The 27,277-nt window shown below is 41.6% G+C and overlaps 1 protein-coding gene across 2 annotated transcripts in view; it reads right to left on the bottom strand.

Moving 5' to 3' along the window:
* Positions 1 to 23,641, bottom strand: part of AIG1 (androgen induced 1) — a 78,790-nt gene extending 55,149 nt beyond the window's left edge. The window contains exons 1-2 of one of the 2 annotated variants that reach the window (XM_035108844.3): positions 22,693 to 23,641; positions 3,840 to 3,995 (exon numbers count right to left, since the gene is read on the bottom strand). In XM_035108844.3, coding sequence (XP_034964735.2) covers positions 3,840 to 3,995; positions 22,693 to 23,028 — 492 coding nt within the window. In that variant the 5' untranslated portion in view covers positions 23,029 to 23,641. The remainder of the gene's footprint in view (positions 1 to 3,839; positions 3,996 to 22,692) is intronic. The other variant, XM_035108845.3, reaches the window with a different exon arrangement.
* Between the last annotated feature and the right edge of the window lie 3,636 nt (positions 23,642 to 27,277).

Here is a 27,277-nt window from a genome sequence, read left to right as displayed (position 1 = left end):
CCCTTTCTTGTGCCAATACTTGGGTTGGCACACATCCGTCCCCCCCCCCTTTTGATGCAGTTGACATGCAACTGACTGAAAGGCTGGGCAATGGAAAAAAATGATACAAACCCCCCATTTTTCTAAGACGACATACTGTATTGCAAGGGGTTATGGTGACCTTGTGAAACACAACTGGCATATGAAACATATGCATCAGGAAATGAACTTTCAGGGCTGCATTAAAAAAACAAAAACAGGCCTGATATTAATGGATTATATTGAGTTGAGCTGAATCATAACTGAGTGAGTCCAACAGAGTTGGCGAGCACATGAAGTATCTTGTGAAGCAACGAAAACTTATACTTTGCCAGTGAGGTAAAAGTGAAAAAAAGAGAGAAGAAGATAGGTAGTTCCATCTGTCTCCTAACCAAAGTCAGCCTATGGAAGGAAATGGTTCAGCAAGGCTGGCTGCAACCATCTGGTGTTCCAGGTGGCCAGATTTGTTTAATGAAAGCCCAAAACACAGGTATGCCTGGGGTACGAAAAGGATGCACAAAAGAACAATTCTAATTTTAGTCAGTTTCCACTCCAGAAAATACAGGCACGTAGCTATAACACACATCAATTTTATTTTCTTTACAAATGCACATACAACAATGGGTAAGGTTTTCTCTCTAACCAGGCCTTTGGCTAATTAACATTTCGTGGCCTTTTAAATGAGTTTTTGTTTTATTATGCATTTTGTGTTCTCATTTTGTATTTTTATGTTGCGAACCAGCCTCTGACCTTTGGATGAAGGGCAGTAATTTGTTTGTTTGTTTGTTTGAGTCTTTGGACCCTCTACATATTTCAGAGAGATCAGATTGGATTTTACAACTCAAATCTCTTACAAAATTAGAAAACCCCTACAAACCATCGTGCTCCTCTAAAAATCCTGTGAAACCAGCCCAGAAAATAGCTGATAATGCTTTGAGAACTAATTAGTGCAGTAACTCTGAAGCTAATAAGAATCATAAAACAGTGCCTGACACATGTATCCAATCAACTGTTGAACACAGGAAAAAAAGACAAAACAGAGAATATGTGTTTCATGAGAACCCTGCTTGGCTCCCTCTTGTGCAGCCTTTAAGCAGTCCCGAAAATGTTTTTTCTTAATCCCAAGTTCTCTATTGATTTCATTGCTGGCCCTCTATATATGATTCTATCTGGTGCTGCTTTTATTATATGTTTGTTCAGTTCTATAGTTTAAACATTTATATTGTAAACTGCATTGTAAGAACTTGTCTTTATTAGAAATAAAATAAATGCAGAATACTGTTTTTCAGCAGTGGCACCAATTAGATTCCATGGCTTTATTTGCAGGATGTAGCAAAGCTCTTCATCGTGAGACAAAGGCTTACATAATCATGCCCAATGCGTGGAAATGCTGCCTTGTGAACGTGCATAATGCATGAGGTTGTGACATTACTGTGAAGTCATGCAAAATTAAAATGTGATTTTCTACATCTCCTGTGAGTTCCTGCATCTCCTGCAAATACATCCAGCAATCAGGCGAAGTTGCAATAAAGTGAAATAGTTCTGCAACCAGGGCCTTCAGTTCTTTCAGCTTCTAAACAAAACTTGTGAATGATTTGTATAGCTAGAACCAGCTAGCTTGTAATATCCAGTCTCGCTTCCCAGCAGCATGGGCAATGTGATGAATAATACGAACAAAACAATGTCCCTCTTCCGTGGTGAAGAAATATTTCCATTTCCCTATTCTACTTTAAAGCTGCAGAAAGCAACGTGACAAGGTGTCCTCTGACTAAGAATTTAAAATCAGGAAACAAACCAGTGATTCAAAAAGAAGGAAGGGGTTTTTTTTGCACATTGGTGCAAAGGTGGTTGAACAAGATGTAACTGCAATTTGTCATTCTATAAATGTTGATCTTTTTAAAAAGTATCCTTAGAAAGAACAAAATTCAGTATTGTTGTTTTTAAAGAACATAATAGCAGTCATGTGGAATGGCCCATCCAGCATCCTGTTCTCACAGTGGCCAACCAGATGCCTGCGAGAAACCTACAAGCAAGGACCTATCAGAAGAGCACTCTGCCCTCCTGCAATCTCCAGCCACTGGTATTCAGAAGCACTCCTGCCTCCATGGAGCCAGAGCATAGCTACGCCACCAAAATCTGTGTAATCCTCTATGAAAGCCATCCAAGTTAGTGGCCATCATTGCCTCCTGTGGGAGTGAGAACCAAACCCATGTGTTGCATCAAGTACTTTATTTTACCTGTCCTGAATCTTTCAGCATTCAGCCTGAGTTCTAGTGTAACGAGGGAGAAAAGCTTTTCTCTATCCACTTTTCCCATGTATAATTTTATAAACTTCTATTGTATCACCTCTTACTCTAAGCTCAAATGCTGTGACCTTTCCTCATAGGGGAGTTGCTCCATTCCACTGATCATTTTGGCTGCCATTTTCTGGACCTTTTCCTACACTTTTGTAGAGCCTCTCTCTTATTTAGGCTGCTATAATTTCAGTGATCATGTATAAGAGTGCAAGTTTGATTACCCAATGCATTGGGTTGTTTCCCCCCTTACATTTCTGATTTACCTCATTTTTAACACCATCTGTTATGATGCTGTATTGCTATGAATAAAAGAAAAACTAACTGAAGTATATTGGTAGGAACTGAAAATAAGGTGAAACGACCAAAAACATAAAAATGAGAAACAACTAAATGATGGTTTCCATTCTTTACTACGCACTGGCACACTTAGGGCTTCTAAAAATAAGAACAATATGGAAGCCACTATTGCACACAGTATTTGAATTTAATAAATTGTGGAATTTTCTGCTTTACACATTACTGCTGTATGAATTAAGAATAGAAATAACAGAGAAATGTATAGGTTCTGTCATTGCTTAAGAAGACAAGGGACTGTTGGAATGGGAGCAGTCCTACAGAGTGCTCTAAGATTCTATCTTCTCCATCCAGAGTCACTTTTTAACACCCTCATGGAACTGCTGGAAGAAGCTGTGCAAAGACTTAAGATTAATGCCATCAGTGTGCAAATAGCTCGTGGCTCTATTTCTTCTTTTCACCACAGTGAGAAGTAGAGAAAACTTTGAATTAATGTCTATAATCGGGGATGAACTAGATGAGAGCGAATGTACCAAAACTCAATCCAGACAGGACAGAGATATTGAACGTAGGAGGTTTGATTAATCCGGGAATTTGGAGCTTTAAAAGCTCACCTTTTGAGGCAGGCTTTATAAACTCGTGAAGTTTTTCTCTGAAACTGGTTGGCGAGAACTCTGCCAGAATCGCTATCTATGCCTGCTCCTTCAGGGTGGTTACTGACCTCTATGAGGCATTTCTTCGTAAATCTAAAACACTACAAAATGCTTTATGTGTGGCTACCTTTGAAAACACTGCTTTCTGTGATGTGCGTGTGTTCAAACTTGTGGTTGATTTTATTGTTTTTAACTGTTTTTAATACTCTGTTGCGAGCTACATAAAGTGGTCCTTCGAGGCATGTTTAATAGGCTATAAAGAATAAACAACACACAGAGAAAGATGAAATTGTGTAGTCAGAACAATCCAGGGATCCCCCCCAGCAGCAGCACCCCCACCTTTCTGAAGCCAGTGCACCAAGTGGGCCATGCAAGGTGGAGCACCTTTAAGCTCTCTGCGTTGTTTACTGGGCTCTGGGAGGCTCCCACAAGATCTCGCAGGAGCCTCCCAGAGTCCATGTGAGACTTCGTGCAAGTTAAACGTTAGCAAGTTGCTAGTCAATTGTATACTACCGGTATGAGCTATGTGGGGGCTACATGTCTCAAACTGGAAGTTAATTACTTTGCATGTACTTACAACTCCAATAGGGAAAGCTAAGACAGCCATCATCCAATCACGGAGGGAAATGAGTTTTCTTAGTTGTCTTTCTTGCTCTTGGCTGTCATTTCCTTTAGTAAGGAGGCTGGAAAGGTCTGTCAATACGCAGATCCCGAAAAAGACTGCTTGAATAACCTGCATTAAAAAAAATTAAAGATATATATACTGTATATCTTGAAGGATGTACAATGTAACACAAATTCCAATAGTTTCATAATGATGTTGCGGCAGCCAGGCTAGGACCTCCAAAGTTTCCATTCTGGTTGTGGATTAAAATATTAGAGTGCCAATATACACCATCTCTACTGTAAATAAGACCAATGCAGTTGTTTTTACAGTAGCGATTTTGTTAAGCCATTTTCTAAGATATACCATACATCGAAAATACCAGAGGTTACCCTTGTGTGAGGAATCTTCTCACATAGGAAGCCAACGAAAGGGTGTGTGGCAGTAATCAGGCACATCAGAAAAACCACTAATATGGAAATGAGGAAGCAGAAAAGAGGCCATCACAAAGGAATTTTAGAACGTGACGCAGAGAGAGTTAAAAGGGTGGGGGCCTGAGAATTCAGGACAGAAGTAGGGCTAGTGGATGAACATGACTATCCTGTTTGCAAAGGGACCCAAGGGTGTCAGGGCCTGTGGTCTAGATCTCCATTGGTGCTATGTTCTTCAGAATGAAGAGCTAAGCCAGAGTTAGCAGCTTTATAAGACCTGGTAGGACTCTGTTGGTCCCCTGTCACCAAACTTCTGCTGATCTGCTTATCTGACCCCTGCAATGCCACAATCTGGCCATCTGCAGAGGTGGTGCTAAAGCACAGCAGTGGTAGCTTTGTCCACAGCAAAAGTCCTGCTTTTCACTATAAAAGTGCCTGCTTCAAAGGCCCAAGTGTTTCCCAGCTCCTCAACTCTATTCATCGCCAGATGAAATTTGAATAAAGGAGAATGGGTAGCAGCTATCTTCAACCTTTGGAGCTTCCCTGTCAACACCTGAAACACTTAAGAAATGGCACTGCTCAAGTGTGGCCCACATAATTTGTTATGATTAACACTTTACCCTAGATTATATTATGAAGTTGAGCCTTTGATAGCCTGATCAGAATTCAGCAAGAATTCAAAGAATCTGCTAACATGCTTAGGACAAAAAAGTTTTTTGGCTGCTTTTCCCAAAATGTGTGGGCTGAAGACTAGACAGTAATCTCATCCTGGTGAGGGTCTGGAATATTAGAGATTTATGGCCAACTGATAACTAGCCAACTGATGCGAGGTACTAATAAAGCTAACAACTGTATTGCCAGATTTTCTTGACTGGCTTTCCAATAAAGGATGGACATGGATCCAGCTTCCAACAGGTTGCCCATTTTTATCTGCAGAAATGAAATCCTATGCTTCCTGTAATCTAACCAGTAGTTGAGCTAGCAGGTCCCCAATCATATAAACATGTGTTCTTGTCTGAATAATGGTTGAAGGCAGCCCTGTGTCAGGAAGTTTTAAATGTTTGACGTTTTACGATGTTTTTATATGCACTGTAAACTGCCTAGAGTGGCTGGGGAAACCCAGGCGGATGGGTGGGGTATAAATAATAATAAAATATTATCTGTGTATCTGAATAAGTGTGCATGCACCCGAAAGCTTATACCAAGAACAAACTTAGATGGTCTCTAAGGTGCTACTGAACATTTTTTTTATTTTTTATATATTTCAAAAATATTATTGCTATTATTAAATGTTTTACAGCAAGCTGTAATGCAGCATTTCTTCTGCATGCAAGCTGCAAGAATCAAACTGATTCTTTCCAGTATTACCTGCTTAGAATTATATTCCTGTGCCTGACCAACTGGCCTTCAGAAGCAGAGCAATGTGAAGAACAGCAACACAATTTGCAGGAAGACCCTAAAATAAACAACACCTTGCTGCAATGATGATGAAGACCATCTCAAAGATGTGACCACGTTAAGAGACCAATATTTTTCAAGGTATAATCAAGGCTAGCTAGATTACCAAAACCTGTGAATCGATTAAGCCTCACACTAAATGGCTACCTACATTCTGTCCACCTGTGAATAGGAATCAAAGGCTCTAATCCTAGCCCTCCTTACCTAGGAGTAGATTTCACTGAACCGAATAGAACATATGGCACAATCCTAACCATGTCTTCTCAGAAGCAAGTCTACTAAGATGTAAAATCTTGTGCACTTCCGAAAGCTAACAATCACTCTTCTGCATATAACAGACCACAGAAACCTCATGAATAGGAATGGGTCAGATACTTTAGAACACAAATTTGTTTCTAATTTGAATTATTGCTAAACACAATCTTATGGATATGGGAATAAGAAAATGTAGGCATATCCCAAGGAAATACTTATTAGCTATGAAATTGATGACAACATAGAACCGTCTCCCAAAGGCAATGGTGGAAAGCATCTTGACATCCTTTTCAATGTTAAGTGGGACAAGGCATTCCATAATGTGTGTTGGGGGACAATACTGCACTGGCAATATTTTGAGATATGACCTAATGGGCTTTTTTATTTTTGTAACTGAGACTTTTATCCCCCCCCCCGCAAGCTGTAAAAAAAGAACTGTTTCAAATAACAGCTTCAAATAAAATCACACACCCATTTTCTAAGGGGATAGAAGTTGTACATTTCCTAATCAATCATAAACTAAGCCTGTTTTCATCAGCAGTGGCGTTTAAACAAGGTCACAGAGGGGAGCCAGCCACTCATGCCTCCATTCAGCTAAGCTGAGTATGTGGGCCACTTCACTACTTATGTCCCCAAATGCATGCAGCTAAGTCGACAGGACATGGATGGAGATAGTGTCCCTGTAGCATTTCAATAGTGAGACACAAGTATAAGAGACACATCTGATGAGCCATTTGGGGGAAAATCTTTGTCAAACATTTCACAGCGTCTCGTGATAAATGTGTCTTTACAACCACATGTCGTTAAGACTACGAATCACCAGACATTTCCAAACCACTTCCTCACATGTGGGTTAAGAAAGCCAGTACATAAAAACAACATGGAAGACACCTCTAGGGTGTCAGTGGATGCGTACTTCAGTCCTATAGACAGCTGCATGAAGTAGCATGGGCATAAATACAAATGTGAAGACCGCCCAAATATCTGAAAGACATAGAGCCTGTTGATCGGCAAAGGGGGTCCCTCTTGGTAGTTTCTCCACCCTATAGGCTCATAGGGTGTGTGTGTGTGTGACCTGGAGGAGGGCATTCTTTGTGGAGTTCCTAGGTTGTGGAATTCCCTCCCCATGGAACCGTGACTGGCATCTTCATCATGTTGTTCCCGTAGTATGCTGAAAATGCATCTTTTTGACCTGACCTTTGACATCTATAGGACCCACCCTATTCTTGTGTCTGTCTCAAACTGTTTTTAATACTGTCTTTTAAATTGTTGCAACCCACCCTGGAACCTTATGCTGAATAAGGTACAGTAATGTGGTGAATATGTAATAACATTAAATACTGATGTTGCTATGGATAACGGCAACAATGGCAACAACATAATTTTTCTATCAAACCTTTTACTTGCTAAAGTTTGTTTGAAATGACTATCAAGCTTCCCCCAATCTGGTGCCCACCAGATAGTTTGGACTACAACTTCTCTCATTCTTGATCATTGTCCATTCTGGCTGATACTGATGGGAGTCAGTACCAGGGTATCAGGTTAGGGAAAACTGACCCTTGAACAATCAGGTGTCTTCCTCTTAGGTTTGCAGACAAACCTTGTGGTAGACAAGGCAGGGAAATGTGCACAATTCCCTGTTCATAGAAGGATTATGTGCACATTCTCCACAAGGCCTGGTGAATGTGCACAATGGCAGGACATTAACCGGACCATTTATATTCCTTGTAATATAATCATAAAATGGGTTTGAATGTGTGTAAAACAAACAAAGATTCAGGTGAATTCCTCAACATTATAGTCAGAGCAGACCCTTTTAATTAATAGATATAGATGGATGCCTATAATTAAACAACCATGATGGTACATAGCTACCTGATCCAGATCTTTAGGCATTCTGGAGATCATTAATACCCAGAAACATTTCTCCCAGAAGGATGATTTGAATGGAAGGATATACTATCAGCTCAAAAAGGCAGCAGCTGGAAATGGTAGCAAAAGCATTTAAATCTTTCAGCACGCAAAACAAATTGCTTGAAAACCTGCCAGGTCACATAACCTTCACCTTGCAAGTCTGCCAGATCCACAAGTGTGTTTTTCCTTTGAAGCAAGCAGAATATGATTTATTTCCCCAGATTATCTGTTATGACTTTTCCTGTCACCTCTGTGTACTTCTTGTAGTCATTTGTCAATCCTTTGACATGGTGTAGTGAGGTGAACACACATTAAGCTTAAGCAGAAAATGTGGCTGAAGATACTATCAAATAAGGAAACATTAAGTCAGACGACTTATCTCTTTTACTACTGGAAGTGTGATTGACTGGGCCACTGTCCTTGAGATCAAACCAGTTAGTTCCTCAGCAGGTTTATTTCCATCTCGCTGCTTATAAAGTTTAGACTGGCATTAAATGGACAACAGTCACCTAATCCTATAGAATCCAGTGTATTAAGTTCAGATAAATCACGAGGGACTAAGACATTGTTCTGACACTAAGCTGTTCAATGTTTATATATCTATGCCAGGTGAAAGCTTCTTTCCCTTCTCATTTGCTTCAGGTCACCAATGGGTTGTTCTAGTCCCCAGCAAGCAATGTTTCCCCATCATGCACATTAATCATCAGTGAAGAGTGGGGAGGAGGTGCTCACCTTACCTCCAGCTGTCTACATCCCTGCTATATACCAGGACAGAGAGGGTGAGGAGTGAACTGGTGTTGATGCTGGCAGAGCGGATGCGCTAGACTGGCTCCGCCAATGTGTTTGCACTGTGCCAGCCTTGCTGTCCTCTTGCTTCTCCCTCATCTCCATCTCAGTATACAGCAGCAAACATGGGTGACTGGAGGTTAGATGAGCACAGCTGCCCCACCCCATCATCTATCACTGACATTAACTATGAGCATAATTCAAGAAGTAGGGAGGAACCTACTAAACCAAAGTTAACATTTATTGAAATTTGGAACAAAGGGAAAAGACTGTGTTGTTTTGCCTGTCAGCAACTGAGGAAGACAGTCCTTCAATCTTGTTTTTAAACACGTGTTTTTGGTAACTCTTTTTTTGTTTCAAATTCAACATAGCCTTGAGTGTCTACGCGTAGCATTTCCAGCCAGGCTGCTGTTTTGCCACCACAGACAGTCGAAAACTTGAGAATGCAGTGAGGGCCTTATCCACCAAGCTTTCAGCTGCCAGGCCCATGTATTGGCTTGGCTGGAAGAGAGAGACTGCAACTGAACCCAGGGGGAACTGTGTGATGACAGTCATCCCAGCAGCACTTCACATAACTCGGCCCAGTACTTCTGGTCAGGCCAGTTGGGCACCGAAACTGGCATCTTAGGGGAAGGCTATGGCGAATTCATATTGACATCTACTTTATTCAGAGTAGAGCCACTGGAATTAATTGGCCTAAGTTAGTCATGGCCATAAATTTCAATGGATCTATTCTGAATAAAGGCTTACTGAATACAACCCACAATGCTTTACTTAATATGATACTTCATACAGGTAAGTAGCCGTGTTGGTCTGACGTAGTCAAAACAAAATTTTAAAAAATCCTTCCAGTAGCACCTTAGAGACCAACTAAGTTTGTCATAGGCATGAGCTTTAGTGTGCATGCACACCAATAGGAGAACACTTCAGTCTCCCAGGACATGCTATACAACAGGGGTGGCCAACTCCCAAGATACTGCGATCTACTCACAGAGTTAAAAACTGGCAGTGAACTACCCTCTTTTTGGGGGTTCAGGTCAAAGTTGTTGAGTTTTTTCATGGAGAAGGTAAAATGTTGAGCTTTTTTAGGAGACCCACAGTTGTTCAACTTCTTTGGAGGGAGCCAATGATCTACCAGTGACCTACTGCAGACGTCCAGTGATCTACTGGTAGATCACGATCTACCTGTTGGACATGCCTGCTATACAAGATCTCAAAGTAGCTGTTTTATTACAGAAAAATTTCAGAAACAGATTGGAAAGAGAAGTTGCTGAATTGCAACTCATTACCAAGCTTAAAACCATGGAGAGACCTGGTTTGAATAAGGACATTGGATTCTTATCTCATTATACATGATAAAGCTTTCTTTAGCACCTCACCCCTTGCTTTTTCCTACAAGACCAATTGCAGTCATTAACAGTCGTTAGCAGTCATCAACAGGTTTACCACTTCTATCAGCCAATCACCCATTCCCAGTCGAGAGCCAGTGTGGTGTAGTGGTTAAGAGCGGTAGACTCCTAATCTGGGGAACCGGGTTCGTGTCTCCGCTCCTCCACATGCAGCTGCTGGGTGTCAAGGAAGGAGTGAAATGGAAGTGATTGGACTATGTTCACAGTATAGTTTATTAAACCAAACATTCTTGGCTTATTGTCACATGTGAACATGGCCATACATCTACCTTCATAGGTAAATGTTTAAAGGAACATCATTTTTAATATATATATATTTAAAAATAGAAAACCTCTAGCCAAAGTCATTTTCTAATAATTGCTATTCCCCTCCTTCCTCCCTTCAGTTTAGCTGTACATACAAAATCTGTCTTTATTGCTTTCCATATCCTGTTTACAAGGCCGGATAATTTCATTAAATCTATATCATCCATTCAGCAAATATGTTTATATGGAATACTTTTTTTATTAGATTACATCTTTTACATTTTCTTTTCTAAAGCTCAGTTTTGTTTGGCTCCTACTCAGCATTGCAGGCTACGCCATTATTTTTACTTAAATATTAATATTACATGCAATGCTACAAATGTGATCAGTGATATATCCTGGGAAGTATGCCAAGAATCAACAAACAGTGGGAAAGGCCATGTAACAGACTAGGTAACATTTGGGACTGCTAGTTAAGTAGGGGGGAAGAGACATGCATTGCAGCTGTCTGTACTAAACTGGGCTTAAGGATAAGGTTTCCAGTGGGAGGAAAGCCCCTAACTTTTTATGAATAAATTGCTTGCTCAATTGGAGGGAGGGGGTGAGCTTGATTTAAGATCAGCTTAGTGAAATCTTTCCCTAATACATAGCAGAGAAATTATGTATGTGAACTTCCTCTAACATGCAGAGTAGATTGCACACTTAATCCAAAACAAAATGGCTTCTTATAATACTTGTTTAAATAAGGTGAAATTAAAAACATTTCCTGTTAGGACTGTTGCCCAGCATCAATATGGTACCTTGTATAGTGGTACCTTGGGTTACAGACACCTCGGATTACAGACACTTCAGGTAACCTGTAAGTAGTACCTCGGGTTGATAACTTTACCTCAGGATGAGAACGGAAATCACGTGATGGCAGCGCGGCAGCAGCGGGAGGCCCCATTAGCTAAAGTGGTACCTCAGGTTAAGAACAGTTTCAGGTTAAGAACGGACCTCCGGAACGAATAAAGTTCTTAACCCGAGGTACCACTGTATTAATGTGATTTTAAAATAAATACTATAAACTATTCCTGATGGCATTTTAGGAGTGCTTTAAAATGTCATGGATTGAGGCTAGTAAAGGTTCTCATGGGTGTGAGATAGCATAATGTGGCTGCACTTTATAGGTGGGAGTAGCAAACAAGGGAATATTGTCATTGCATTCTAAATGGCTTCTCCGTGCTATGAAGACTTCTTGGGTTTTGAACACATGAATGCTGGTACAGAATTGGAAAGCAAGCTAGTTCATCTCCCTGCTTTGAAGCAGTACCAAAAGCCTACCCCCTGCCCTTACGATCAACACAGAAAACAACATACCAAGAGCAGAATGCAGATGTTCCCCACTCAAGTGCCTACAAATAGTTTCAGATAACTAGATGAAGATACAAACACCATTCCAGAAGGGGTACTGGCATGAGGTGGGGGGGCACACTTTCTAGGATATCCTGGAAATAAAAAAATAGAAGATGATAGACTGACTACACCATCCATGGGTCATACTATGAGTTCAGATTTCCAGAGAAGTAAACAATGGAACATATAAGCCAGGCTTTTAAAAGAACAGGAAGAGAAAGTGAGTGAGAATGCACACACATAGCCTGCTTTTCTTGCTAGAAGAAAAATTGAGGGCAACTGCATTCACACCTGACAAAATAAAAATAAAAATGGGTAGGCTATGCATAGTATGGTTATATAGTTATGAGTTTGACCAAACTGCGGGAGGCAGTGGAAGACAGGGGTGCCTGGCGTGCTCTGGTCCATGGGGTCACGAAGAGTCGGAAACGACTAAACAACAACAATAGTTATATAGTATGGTTATGCATAGTATGGCCCATGGTTCCTTTTCAGTAGCATGCTACTCTTACAGCCTAGTCCTACACAATGTTAAGTGCACGAAAGCACAGTGAAACCAAAGGGCTTAGGTGTGCCTAACTCTGCATAGGATCAAGATGTAATTGTGCCCTTAAAAATGAAGGTGGCTTTCGAGACTTTCCCTCAGAAGATAAAACTGTCAAGAGTTTGGTGACTGCAAAAGAGAACCTATCTGCATTCTACTACACAAACTGCGTTCAAACATGTGGCTGGTATGGATCATGATATATTGCTACAGAAGATAGCCCCTTCCTCAGCTGCATTCTAGCAAAAGTTGGCCAGTAGGTGAAGGCATGGGATTCCCCTCCCTCTCAGTCACCATCAGTGCAGGCAACTGCTCCGTGTTCTCTTCCTCACTTCATTGGCCTTTCTGGAATGCTTCCTTTAATAATCTCTCTCCCCTCAGGTATTCCATTTGTTCATGTCCCATCCCCTCACTCCAGCTTGCAGGCTCCGTTTCTTTCTGCACTTCTCCCTCACTACGTGACCCAAACATTAGATCATCCACTTCCAGCTTTAAATACACATATAAGATATTACTAAAACAAAGCAGCCACGTTTGCACTACCCAAAGTAAATAAATAACATAAACTTAAGCAAGCCCCAAGTGGGGAAACAAAGAAACCAACTAGCAACAGAGCTGGGGAGGGAGCACTTTGATGTCTGAGATACAGGATCAAAGTAACTTCAGAAACCAAGAGGAAGCCAAATTTTCAAACTCTTATTATTCTGAAGAACTTGGGGAACAATAAATTATCTTAAAATCCTCAAAGTACTTTGGGCTATGGTGAATAAACACTATTATACCTCTAAAAAGTATCATTTTGCTCTGACTGTTTACCACTAATTAAGACAGTAATTTTTTCGAACACCATCTCCAGCAACATATTCTCTTTGAAGTGCTCTAGAGAGGTTGTTCTTGCACAGCAAAGAAACAAACGCTTTTAAAATTTGCTCTTGATAGCTCACAGTCTTTGATCAATTCTTTACATGCCTCCGGGAAGTAAAACTTTGATATATTTATTTAATTAGCTAGAGTTCAAGAAATAGATGGTAACAAGTAGCTTGGGCCCTCTTGACATAGTGTCCTATGGAGAAGATGCTATAAAGACAATTGAAAACATTGGTTTTTACCAGAAGCAGGCTAACTACAAACATCACTATTGCTCTCCCTTGTGTTTGTTCCTAAAGAATGAATGAAGCAGATGACTTCAAAGAGCCTTTGAAAACAATGTTTACTATTAGGGTTATCGCTTGCATATGGCTTTCTCTACATTTACACCCCATCCTGCCAGGTACAAACTGTTCTAAGGGCACTTGGGGACTCTGGGGGAAAAAAGTCAACATTCCACACACCTGACTTTAGGATTGTCCCCAGGCCTGTGCACAGCCCCCCTTACTCCACCGACTATGGGGAGAAGTGAATTACAAAACAAGTAATGAAATATATACAGGATCTCCTATACTGTACTAAAGGCTAAGCCATCTAGACCCTCTGCTAGATTCTAAACCTTCAGACAACAGACACAGGCTCCTAGGCACCACAAAACTATGGGTGGAATTCTACTAAGTTTTTATTCTGGCCTCTTCTTTCCAGGGCAACCATGCTTACCCCCAGCAGAGATGAACTTGGCTTATCAATCCAGTCTGGTTGAATGGGCCTGCCTCACTATTGCTGCTCTGGAATTGGGGTCTCTGGCCTTGGTCTAATCTCTAAGCGTCAGGGTGAGTGCAGGCCATAGGGGGAGTCAGTGGTGGGTTTTTTTTTTTTACTCCAAAAGCATCCATGAGTATCCTCTCCACCTGCAGCTGCTTCAGCAAGTCTCTGACTTGGTCACTGAGGAATCAATCAAGAGGGCTAGGCTCAATGCCTCTGCGTAGGCAGGGAATACTGCAATCCCCTACAATGTTAAACTGTTTTTTTGCCTCTCAGCCCTCTTCCCCTCACCCCACCTTCTGCTGCAACAGACACCCCCAAGAATAAGAAGGAAGGATAGATGGAGAAATCAGGAAGAAGTGGGCTTGTCTACCGGTACTTCCAGTCCCAGACTTTGGTAGCGCTCTTTTAAAGCCCTGTCTGTCACAGCAAGGCAGGATGGAACTGAGAGGGGTTCTCTACCACACAATGAGGTCTCTACCACACAATGAGGTCTCTACCACACAAATTTGCATAGCACTGCTGAAAGAAGTGAGTAGGTGGGAGAGGCACCCATTCAAGGATCTTATTAAATAAGTAAAGGCTAGAAAGTGAGTGCTCCCTAATTCTCTCTGTTCAGCTTTATAACTATGTAAAAGGACACTTACACAATAAATAACCCTCCTCTTCAGGACACTTCAAACCACCCTTCCCCCACACAGCTGCCACTATCATACATATTTCAAAGGTTCCATCTGGGTGCACCAACTACCTGACTCCCTTGCAGCCAACAGAAAGACACAGCCTACTCAAATATGCCTGGTCGCTGCTGCTTTAGGAAGCTGAAAAAAGAATTTCAATCTATGATCACAGCGGCGAGACCTTTACATGCACAAAGATGGGGTGGTGGCGGGGGGGGGGGGGAATCATCATTACCTACCATGGAGGATGGTTGCAAAACTTACTGGATTTAGCCAAGATAACAGAGTTGATGTGTTTAATTGGAGAAAAATCATTGTTGATATTTACTAAAGACTGGAAACCCCTTATGGACTTTTTGTGTGAAAAAGAAAATGAACTTGTGATATATGGGTTGGAGGATAGGAGAAAATATTGGTTTATAGAAAGTGGAATAGATGGGTGTCACCTTGGAGTGAATGTTTTGAACCATATATATATATATATATATATATATATATATATATATATAAGAAGAATTAGAAGTTCTTTTTTTCTTTTCCCTTCCTCCTCCACCTTCCTCTCTCTTTTTTTCTTTTCCATTTTTTGGTTTAGGTTTTTATTTAGATTAATCTTTTATCTTTGGAATTATAAAAAGATACTGGGTATTTGATTTTTGTGTATCTTTTTAAAAGCTTCAATATAATCTATTAGGGAATAAGAAGAAGTTGAAAAGAATGTACTGTATTTAATATCCCACTATTCTATTTTCTGCAAGCCAGGATATGGTATCAACCAAGGCTGCAGCTACATTTTAAGCAGTAAATAAACAAACAGAATGTTTGTTATCTGCAACCCTAAGAGCAAAGTATTATTGTACAGTAATTAACAACAAGAGCTTTTAGAAATTTCTTTCGTAAGATGAGGGGGCACTTGTCTGAAGAAGGTCATGAATAGGATTGTCATGAAAATGGGTTAGCCAGCCAATAATCCACAGAGTGGTTGTAATAGTAATGTTTGGTTGAGCATTTGACCAAATGAACAATTTCACTAAAATATTAGTGATAGAAAGTGTTCATTAACATGAAAATCATGAAAGTGGAGTATTTTCTATAATTAAATCCCATGTTCTTTAAGTCAGATAAGACTTTCTCTACCAAACAACAATTTGCCAATGAAGCTAGAAGTATGATCTCAAAGCTGAAAAGCAGCAGAGGTTAATGGTCAGTGTTGGGTAATCTGACACCTTGCATCTGAAAAAGAGCCATCCCATCCCTAAACACCATTTCTCCATAGGAAATAAAGCAGCACTGCTTCCCACTGTTGATGAGAGGCATTATGTTCTGGATGACATCACTCTCCAGTCTTATCTCAGATACATTTGCATGCCAAGCAACCAGACCATCTCACATACCATGGAAAGGGACAAAGACTGCTATGCTTAACAGGCGCGTAGACAACGGGACAGGAATAAATATAAGCATGCAGAGGTGAGCTGCCACTAGACAGATACTGTCTAGACAGTATACAGTGAGTAACAACGCAAGACTCCCGGAAACAAAGATACAGCCTCCCATATTCTGAGTGAAAGTTATTCATTGTGCAGGATTTTTAAATTTTACATTCTGTTGTTAACACCAGCATCCTACAGCACTTGGAATATTAAGACACTCTGTGATAGCGCAGCATCTCAGCCAAAGACTATGGGAGTTACCAAACTAGATATTATGTGTCTTGCTTCAGTGCAAAGGTAAACGATCAATAAGTTATCTGGAAACAAAATTAATTCAAGTACTACATTATAATCACCCTGTAAAAAAATCCTTCAATCTGAAAACACTCATTGAGAACTCTTGAACAAAATTCTGCATTCTGGTGATTTGTTTAAAATTGAGACTAGGAAAACTCAGAGAAAGCCAATTTCCAGACACTTCAACAGCAGCATATTTTCAAGCAGCATCTGGGCGGTCTAACTCATTTTAGGAAGCAGATACCACTTGCAATTTGATGGAAATAATGCTGAGGAACAAAGTGTTTCCAGGTTTGCGCAAGTCATGCAAACACACAGTATGCCCCTGCCACGCTGGACGAGGCATTTGGCCAAAACCAACCAACTCCTTTTCAAAGACAATTTCCAGAAGAGTTGTTAAAATTAGTAAATCCCTTTTGCAGATGAAATCAAAATACCATGGTCAAATTTTTTTTAACTGTGCTGCTGTGGATGGAAGTATGAAGCCAAATAATGTAGGACTGGTTTTTTGATGAGCAATGCAAACCCGATGTGTGAGAAGAGTTTAGAATTAAAATATGCATTGTTCAGATCTACCGTTTCCTAAAACCAAGGGACCTGAACTGTTCCCTGGATTCACGGTGCAAAAAAGCACAGGACTGGAGTCTCAGCAAGCAGGCTTAGGCACAACAGATATACTTGCACAGAAGTTTGTTTCCTACCAGTGTGTGGAAAGTGTCACAAGTCCCTTTAGCAACCCTGGTAGTAGTTAGAAAGAAGGGTTTGTGAGTCCTTCTGCATTACATCCTGTGGGTCTCTGACACCTAACAGAAACAACCCAAGCCTGCATTAGTCTAATTGTACAGCAGATTTGTCAGTTATAACAGCTTTAGCCAATGACGTTTTAGCCAATGACGTTTCATCAACTTTGCAACCTTCCTTGGATGTAGGATGCGGGAAAGGCGGGAGAGAAGTTTAATACTTAAATGAGATAACGTAAGGATTAGTCTGCAATGAAAGGAGAAAGCATGTGGCCAAATAGATAGGGCACAGTTCTAATCGGATTAGTTGTAGCACTTTTGGTCATCGTTTGTGCCATTAATGCTAATTAATTGATCCAGCTGAGAATCTATTATTTTAACTTAAAGAAAAAATTAGTAGACATGCAACCAGACAGAAAAAGTCATGGGCTTACACAAACAATTATAAACACCATGGGAGAAGTGTTCCCAACTACACCACCCATTGCCCCTGGAAGTCTTATAGGAAGCTGCTGCAAGAGAGGGACTCTGAGTAGCGTCATAGGAGGGGTGTTTCTAAGATATGGGTGAAGCTCCCTTGTTATTTTTTTTCTATTGGATGCCGCATGTTGTTTAAGTGTAATCTTTTAATATTTATAGTATTGGAATGTGGTTTTTTTAAAATAAGTTATTACATTTGCTATTGTTTTGCTAGGTTATGAAATTGCTATTGTTATTTTGCTAGGTTATGAAATTGTTGCTTTGTTATTGACTTGCTACATTACTATGATTTTTTTGTACTGTTGCATTCCTCTTTCTTTGTGGCTAGTCGCTTTGAGCATGGTTCTTTTGTGGAAAAGAGGCATACAAATAACAGAATAACTGAATAACAGAAAAAGGTTGTTAATGCACTTCAATAGGATCAGTCAAAATACAGTGGTACCTCGGGTTACAAACACTTCGGGTTACAGACTCTACTAACCCGGTAGTACCTCAGGTTAAGAACTTTGCCCCAGGATGAGAACAGAAATCATGCGCCGGCGATGTGGCAGCAGCGGGAGTCTCCATTAGCTAAAGTGGTACCTCAGGTTAAGAATGATTTCTGATTAAGAACAGACCTCCAGAACGAATTAAGTTCGTAACCAGAGGTACCAGTGTAAAGACAAAGCAAGAAAGTACTTTTGACTAAATGTAGTTATTTTTCGCATTTCCCCGCAAACCCAGACACATTTTACCATGTGTTTTTCTCAATAGGAAACTTTCAGACACAAACAACTGACATGAAGGGTATATAACATTACCACAGCTACAAGCAGTTTCTCAAAGTCTAATGCTGAGAGAGATTACTGCCCCATTACAGCCTGCAAGTCAGCCTTTATTTTAAATGACATGCTCATCACAAATTGCCAGTAGCCTTCAAATGTATCAAGAACCTAAATTCTGCCTGTGTGGTGCCAAAGATTGAGGTTGTGTAGTGTGGTGCCCAAAACTGAAGTTGTGTCCAAAATAAATAATAAATATTATTTGTTTATGCAACATTATACTCTTGTGAAGTGGTACTAATAGGATGGAAAACATTTGTTTCTTAAACAGAATTGTCATCCGGCTATCACTAAGTATTGTTTTAAAAAACACCCAAACAGTTTTATGCCTGGTAGTCAGAAATTCAAAACACAGTCAAGCAAACTAGAATACTTTCCAAACCAGTTAGGTTCACTTTGGTTCCCAATGCTTTTTTCTAATATAACTTCTATGATTTTAGAGGCTGCATATCAAGCAAAAATTCAAGTAGCAGTAAATAGGAATGGCTGAAAAGGCTTCATTTGCTCAATATCAGTGCTCTTTATCACTCTTCTCTTTAAAAGGGAGCCCATATACAATCAATATGCCTTGCTCTACCCATCGCAGGATTCAAATAATCTACTGCAGAGAAAATGAGCCCACAAAGATGGCTATTCCCCCCGCCCCACACACATACATCTGCTCCCAATGTGTAATAGCTTTGCATTACCCGTTTGCAGGATGCTATTAATGACCAAGTTACCCCCGGGTAAGAAAGCTCTCAGAATAGATTAATCATTAATACGAGTTCTACGATCACTTCCTTTCTAGAAAGCTAGTAGAGGAAACTCCAGTTATCTTCACCTAGCTTCGGTGCACATAAGCCTACTTTTGAGAGGAATGTGAGCTGTGCATCACTGTACATAAAGCAAAAGTATACAGTTAGAAATAAGTCATGCAATTCTGACAGATCTAACTACTCCCAATACTGTTGTTTTTGTTCATATGAATCCAGCCTAAGAAATAAAGCACTTTCTGTGATGCCATGAAGATAAATGGAATGTGACCCAATGCAACAGTGCTAGCCTTGAAAATTGTGAAAACTAATGCAGTTTCAAGCAGTTAGTTTGGCTACTTTTTACATCTAGTATGGTGAGAGAAACTTATTTAAATATTTCTTTATTTTAAACAGCCCCATCAGTGTTGCAAAAATAACACTGCACAATTCAGTGAAAAAAGCAGCTCTCAACTGCAGTAATCCACCCCCCCCCCAATCATGTAACTTGACATACTTTAATACTTGGGAGAATAGTAAAATAAACAAGCTAAGAAAAGGTAGACAATCCATCAATAAGAAAACCAGTCCTATCTTAAGGTCTGATTAAATTCCTGCAAACAATGGAAATATGCCTTATAATAAAGAGGCCTTATAATTTCATTGTCAGTGAATAGAAGCTAACATAGGGAAATGGTTGCAATTAAACCAATCATGTCCAATAAAAAAGACAAAAAGTTGGCTATATATAAAAGGAAAAACTCAGTGCAAATATTCATCAGCAGCATCAACTCAAATCAATTCATGAAGTATTGGCAGAATTCACAATTCAGTTTTAAAAAGATTAATTGTTCAATTGACATGATACAAAAGAGTACAGCATTACTCAGTCATACAATAATCACTTTCTACCTTTAAAGCAATCAAAGTTATCAGTATCAGATTAACTTTGCAGTTGAGATGAATCTTTCAGAGTATGGAAAGATTGAAATATTTTGGTGGTCCATGGTAAAAAAAGATACAGAAATCATTCAGGGAAAAATATGGATTTTTCAGATTTGTTCCTTCCAATTAAGTAGGCCTTAAAATAGGAGGTTGGTAGCATCGTGAACCAGATCGTGAAGCTGAGGCTCCAATACTTTGGCCACCTCATGAGAAGAGAAGAATCCTTGGAAAAGACCCTGATGTTGGGAAAGATTGAGGGCACTAGGAGAAGGGGACAACAGAGGACGAGATGGTTGGATAGTGTTCTCGAAGCTTCCAACATGAGTTTGACCAAGCTGTGGGCGGCAGTGGAAGACAGGAGTGCCTAGCGTGCTCTGGTCCATGGGGTCACGAAGAGTCGGACACGACTAAACGACTAAACAACAACAACACCACCATCTTGAAGGATTGGACAAGCTACGTTTTTATAGCCTATGATTGTTGTAAAAATTATTAGTCATAATGGCTGTAAGTAATCAGTAGATTTCACTGAAATAACATCTTGTGTAAAAAAAATTGTAAAAAGTATGTAATAATCAAATGGGAGTAAAGAATACCACAAACCTTTTCATTGAAAGCTACTCATTATTACTGTTCTGCACCTTTTCAGCAATTTCCCCCACTCTACACCAAATTTCAATACAGTATGGATCTTTGGGTAAAAGATGTGAAACCTATAGCCCCAAACTGGACAGTACATATTTTGGGCTTTTAAAAACCCACAAAATTAAAGGTGGGATTTTGTTATGAAAGTTACTCATTACCAATGGCAACATGTGTGATAATTTTACTAGGGCCATAGGATGTTGATGACTAATATATCCACAGCCTGTTATCTGCATCCATTTCATATGACGTCAGAGGTGCACATGTATTATAGTATGTTAGAGTGACAAATTGTACAAAACATGTTGAAGCCATCTCCTGAACTCCCTTTCTTCATATTTGATGTTGCAGTACAAAATTGTAAAGGTCCCTCTTGATGCTACTGACTTTGCTGTCATGTCACAAGGTGGCTAGACAGCCTGCAACTAGGCACATTGGAGCATCACTGGGCGACCTAAGAATTTGAACTCTGTGGTCCATGAGTAACTTATAATCACCATTAAGTATTGTGTAGGCAAAACAGGATGGTCCAACATGGATGGTTGGACAGTGTTCTCGAAGCTACGAACATGAGTTTGACCAAACTGCGGGAGGCAGTGCAAGACAGGAGTGCCTGGCGTGCTATGGTCCATGGGGTCACAAAGAGTCGGACACGACTAAACGACTAAACAACAACAACAGGCAAAACAGATTATCTGGGGGAAGGGCTGTACCTAAGGCATGCAAAAGGTGCAAGGTTCAATCCTGGGTCACTTTAGGTGGAGCTGGAAAGGGCTCCAGCCTGAAAATCTAGAATACCGCTGCCAGTTAGTATCAACAACAAAACTGAGCTAGGTAGACCACTGCAACTTGCTATGTTGCTAAGATACTGCTTTTGCACAGACCGAGTGTGGAATTTCTGGGCTTTTCACTAACAGCAGGCAAAATGGGACTTGCTGCTACTGTATGTGATGGCAATGGCATTTGTGATAATATCGGGAAGAAGCAGTTACAATTGTGTGTTTAGTGTAGGGGTGGTGAACAAATGTCTTGTTCTAGTGCACGGATGGGGAACTCTGGCCCTCCAGATGCTCTCTATGATCCAGCAACTCCAACTGCCAACCATGCTAATAGGCTGATGGGGGTTGTAGCCCAAGGACACACGGAGATTAGCATGTTCCCAAGCCTTCTCATAGCGCATGATCGTCACCTTTTTCAGACCCAGGAACCACTGTTAACCCAAACATGCATTTGGGGCCCCCTTTCTAATCTACCCTGCACCGTAGAAGCTCTCCCACTGTGACCCACCTTGGATCAGGCCACGACCTACCAGTTGAAGACCAGTGCCCTAGTTTCGTACATGAAGAGTGTGGCCATTTTGAAAGAAATATATGATGAACTATTCCTCCCTGATTATTATTATTATTATTGGGGGGGCGAGGGGAATAAATCCTTTAATACTGGTGCTTTATAATCATGACCTGCCACTATACCGTAGCTACATCCTCCGTTGATGCAATTTATCCTTTCTTCCTGAAGTGGGAGCTGTCTTGGGAAGCATGTCTTGGATCAATGTTGACATGCCCAGAAAACCAGACCATGATATGAAGAACCTCCCTCCTTTTTTGGCGATCTGTTCCGTTTGCGGGGATTAGTGAACTGACAACAGAAGACAAAAGATAAAAGAGGATGGGGGGGGCACCTCTTTTTTCTCGCCGCTTGAATGAGTGCAGCTTCCCTCCCGGGCTCCTCCCCTTCCCCGGCTCCGTTAGGCAACCCCGGGAACCGAAGGGGCATTCGCCCCGCCCCAATCAAGGTCTCCTCTCAGGAAGGAAGCCAACGGGAGCGCCAGGCACTCGAGGAGCCCAGCAGGGCTTCTCCCCGCGCGGGCCTCGCCCCCTCCGTCGCTCGGCGGCGGCGAAGGAGGAGAAGGGGCGCGTCCGGCCGCCCTTCCCAGGTGCGCACGCCCGCGCAGGGGGGAAGGCGTCGCGGGCGGCCAACTTACCAAATTAATGAACGTCAGGAATTTCCAGCTGCCTCCGTAGGTCTGGTGCGCGGGCATGTCGATGGCCTTGTAGTTGCACAGGATGGAGAAGTAGGAGAGGAGGATGGCGCCGCGCAGCACCTGGCACGGCACGAGCGCCATGTTGCTGCGGCCCCCCGCCCCTTTTTTTACACAAGCGAGGCCGGAGCTCCCGAGTGAACCCGCCCGTCGGAGAGATAGAGCAAAGAGGCAACGGAGACGCGCTCGGGGAGCAGGGAGCCTTCGGATGGGAGGCGCGCGCGCCAAAGCAGGAGGCAGGGGGAGCGCGCGCCGCCGGCCCAGCTGGCCACTTCCCATAGAAAGAAAGGAAGAACCTGCTGAGAGCCTCTGAGGAGGCTGCGAAGGGCTGCGATCCCGCGCACAGGGTCCCCTTTGACTTCAGGATAGGTCCGCGAAGGGGCAACGTAGAAGCGAAATCCACAGGCCGCGCGAATAGAACTCTCTACATTTTGTTTTGTGCTTTGTGCTTTGACAAACCGTCTTCGCGGTGGTCTGTAGGGTCAGGCTAAGCTCCTGCCTACCTTGCAATACTGTATATATCTCCCACACTTGCAAGGTCATGTGAAAATTAAGCACAAACACACACGTTTCCCACACGAAATGAGAAGTGCGTGATAAAAAGTGTGAGCTCTTGTCTTTGCTTTTCCGTCTTAAATGTTTTTCCGCTAAAATCCTACGTCCCCCCGCCATAGTGTTCCGATTGATAGCTTTCGCTTCCTCTCGTGAGGGCGGGGGGGGGGGGGGATAGCATCCAAAGGAACCAGGAAGCTTCGTCTCCAGGCCGTTGGCTTGTCACTCTACATTTTCCTTGTTCTGTAACCAAGAGAGCACTACGTATTCCATTGGTTTCCAACCAGGACTTCCGGGTTCTTTTTCAAGCCTACAGTGCTTGCTAGACGTGGGAGGCAATGTTAGATGTGCGGTGGTTTGACAACCTCATGTCTTACCGACCCCCCCGCCCCAATCTATATTTTCTTGTGGCAAGTAAAATGCCAGTATTTTGAGATTTTTTTAAAAAAAATGCCCTGCAAATGCTTCCTGGGCTAAGAAAAAAAGAAATTAAATACACTCATTTTTAATTTTCCTTCCCTGCAAATTAGCAACTTCAAGAGGGTTTGCTTGTTCTGGCCCTTTTGAAATCCAGTCATGAGTCGTGTTTGTGGTTTGAACATGAAATTTAACATATTATCTTGAATATGCACACAAAGTTTCATTTCCATCTCTGTCTTCGAAGATACTGCATCATGTTGTGTTTAATAATTTTTCCTGGCCTCATTGAAAATGAGGTTGATGCTGGGTTGATGCTTCAATAGAGAATGTTATCCATGTTTAAAGGAGGATATCATACTCTGCTGAATTTTGCATTTCCCCTTCCTTTGGAAAATGGATATTGAGCAGGTATATGAACTTGAAAAGTAGAGTTGTATAACAAATAAGTGTTCGCTGGAATTAATTATGTTATAAACCAACCAAATAGAAAGATACACTTGGTTGTAAAATAAAAAAAAATTCCTTCAGTAGCACCTTAAAGACCAACTAAGTTTTTATTTTGGTATGAGCTTTCGTGTGCATGCACACTTCTTCGGATACAGTGAAATGGAAGTTTCCAGGCACTTATGTAGAGAAGGGGTGGGGAGGGGTGGGGATGGGGAGGGGGGATCACTCAGAAGGGTGGTGGAAATGGGTGATTGACTGACTGATAGCTGTTGATGACCGCAAACGACTGCAAATGGTTTTGCATGAAAAAGCAAGGGTTGAGATGGCTGAAGATCGCTTATCATGTATAATGAGATAAAAATCTGATATCTCTGTTCAAACCAGGTCCCTCCATGGTTTTGAGCTTGGTGATAAGTTGCAATTCAGCAACTTCTCTTTCCAGTCTATTTCTGAAATTCTTTTGTAGTAAGACAGCTACTTTGAGGTCTTGTATAGAATGTCCTGGGAGATTGAAGTGTTCTCCTACTGGTTTTTCTGTCTTCTGGTTCCTGATGTCAGATTTATGTCCATTTATCCTTTGGCGTAGGGTTTGGCCTGTTTGTCCAATATAGAGAGCTGAAGGGCACTGTTGGCATTTGATGGCATACACAATGTTAGAAGATGAGCAATTAAATAGTCCTGAGATGGTATGTTGGATGTTGTTGGGGCCAGTAATGGTGTTGTCTGGGTGTATGTGGCAGCAAAGTTGGCATCTGGGTTTATTGCAGGCTCTGGTACCAGTGTCCATGTTAAGTCTGGTGGTTGTATTATTGTGGGTGAGGAGTTGTTTAAGATTGGGTGGCTGTCTGTAGGCAATGAAAGGTCTTCCTCCCAGAGCTTGAGAAAGGGAGCTGTCATTGTCCAGGAGAGGCTGTAGATCTCTGATGATCTTAAACAACTCCTCACCCACAATAATTGCAACTTATCACCAAGCTCAAAACCATGGAGGGACCTGGTTTGAACAGAGATATCGGATTTTTATCTCATTATACATGATAAGCGATCTTCAGCCATCTCAACCCTTGCTTTTTCATGCAAAACCATTTGCAGTCGTTTGCGGTCATCAACAGCTATCAGTCAGTCAATCACCCATTTCCACCACCCTTCTGAGTGATCCCCCCTCCCCATCCCCACCCCTCCCCACCCCTTCTCTACATAAGTGCCTGGAAACTTCCATTTCACTGTATCCGAAGAAGTGTGCATGCACACGAAAGCTCATACCAAAATAAAAACTTAGTTGGTCTTTAAGGTGCTACTGAAGGAATTTTTTTTATTTTACTTCGATCCAGACCAACACGGCTACCTACCTGTAACCAGAACTATGGAAGGCACCACATTGAGCCGCATGAAATGGAAGTCCATCAACCTCACCAAGAAACTTGCCCAGGTACAAACTGACATCCTCTTTCTATCTAAATGCAAAAACCTGGACATTGTACCTAAGGGTCTTAGAATTAAGAACCCTCTTCAATCAACTTATCCCACAGAATATGCCAGAAAACTATGCCACACTTTATCTAAGAAACTGCTGAAACATCTTATCGGCGTTCTGTATTCCAAACAGAAGTTAATAAAGGAGGAACTCTCTGCACTGGAGAACTCCATCAGGAATCACCCGGCCTGGCAGAAGTTCCACAAGGAAAAACAAACCATTTACCACTCTCAACTGGAGTTACTGAAGAACCAGAAAAATAAAAAACTCTGCAACCTTTCCAACCTACAAGCTACCAATCAAAACAAGATCAACAACATTGTCAATCTTTCACAGCAAACACTCAGCCCAGCTGAGGAATCCGTCCTTTCACGGGGACTATCATTCTGCCCTGCCAAATCCCAACACATGATTCAGTTCTGCGGGGACCTGGAAGCATTTTTCCGCCGTTTACGCCTGAAGGAGTATTTTCATCACACACAAGAACAAGACAAAGTAGAACAAACTACATCCCCACAACACAACACCTCTCAACTTACAACCATCACTCTCCAAACGCATCAATGAACAGAACATTGACCACCAACTACCACCGAAAAGAAGTTACACAAAAAAGGGACTCCACATGGACCCCTCCTGATGGACGCAATACCACACTAGATCTGTACATCGAATGCTTCCGCCACAGAATCCAAACGGATGTGACCAGAAAACACCATCGCTTACTACAAAATCTAAACCATGCTGAAAGGAGAGCCATAGAAAATCTCAGGAACAACCCAGACATTATAATTAAAGAGGCAGACAAGGGTGGAGCTGTCGTCATCATGAACAGAACTGATTACATCCAGGAGGCCCACAGACAACTTTCCAATACTGCCTTTTACATGAAATTGGACTCAGACCCCACACAAGCATACAAAAAAGAACTGAACAAGATTATTAAGGAGCTACCCCTACACATCCAAGAACAGATCCTCACAAACATACCAGCGGAACCTCGGCCAGGAACTTTCTATCTTCTACCCAAAATACACAAACCAGGAAACCCAGGACGCCCCATCATCTCAGGTATTGGCACCATTACAGTGGGTGTTTCCGGCTATATGGACTCTGTTCTGAAACCATATGCTATCAGTGCTCCCAGCTACGTACGTGACACCACAGATTTTCTGAGGAAAATACAATATTTGAACAATCTTCCTAACAATACTATACTAGCCACTATGGATGTGGAATCTCTATATACCAACATCCCACACAATGATGGTTTACAAGCCATAAGGAACACCATTTCAGATAAAACCACAGCGGACTTTGCTACCAAACTCTGCCACTTTGTCCTTACCCACAACCACTTCAAATTTGGTGATGACCTGTTCCTCCAGATCAGCGGCACAGCCATGGGCACCCGCATGGCCCCACAGTATGCCAACATCTTCATGGCAGATTTAGAACAACGTTTCCTTAACTCCTACCCACTCAAACCTCTCCTGTACCTGCGATACATTGACGATATTTTTATTATCTGGACACATGGACAACAGACCCTGGAAACCTTCCACCAGACATTCAATGACTTTCACCCCACCATCAACCTAACAATGAACCAATCTATGCAAGAAATACATTTTTTGG

Source organism: Zootoca vivipara, chromosome 3 (genome assembly GCF_965207765.1).
Source record: "Zootoca vivipara chromosome 3, rZooViv2.hap1.1, whole genome shotgun sequence".
NCBI classification, from domain to species: Eukaryota; Metazoa; Chordata; class Lepidosauria; order Squamata; family Lacertidae; genus Zootoca; species Zootoca vivipara.
Note: the sequence above shows the minus strand (reverse complement) of the source record. Positions and strands in the feature narration are given on the sequence as shown.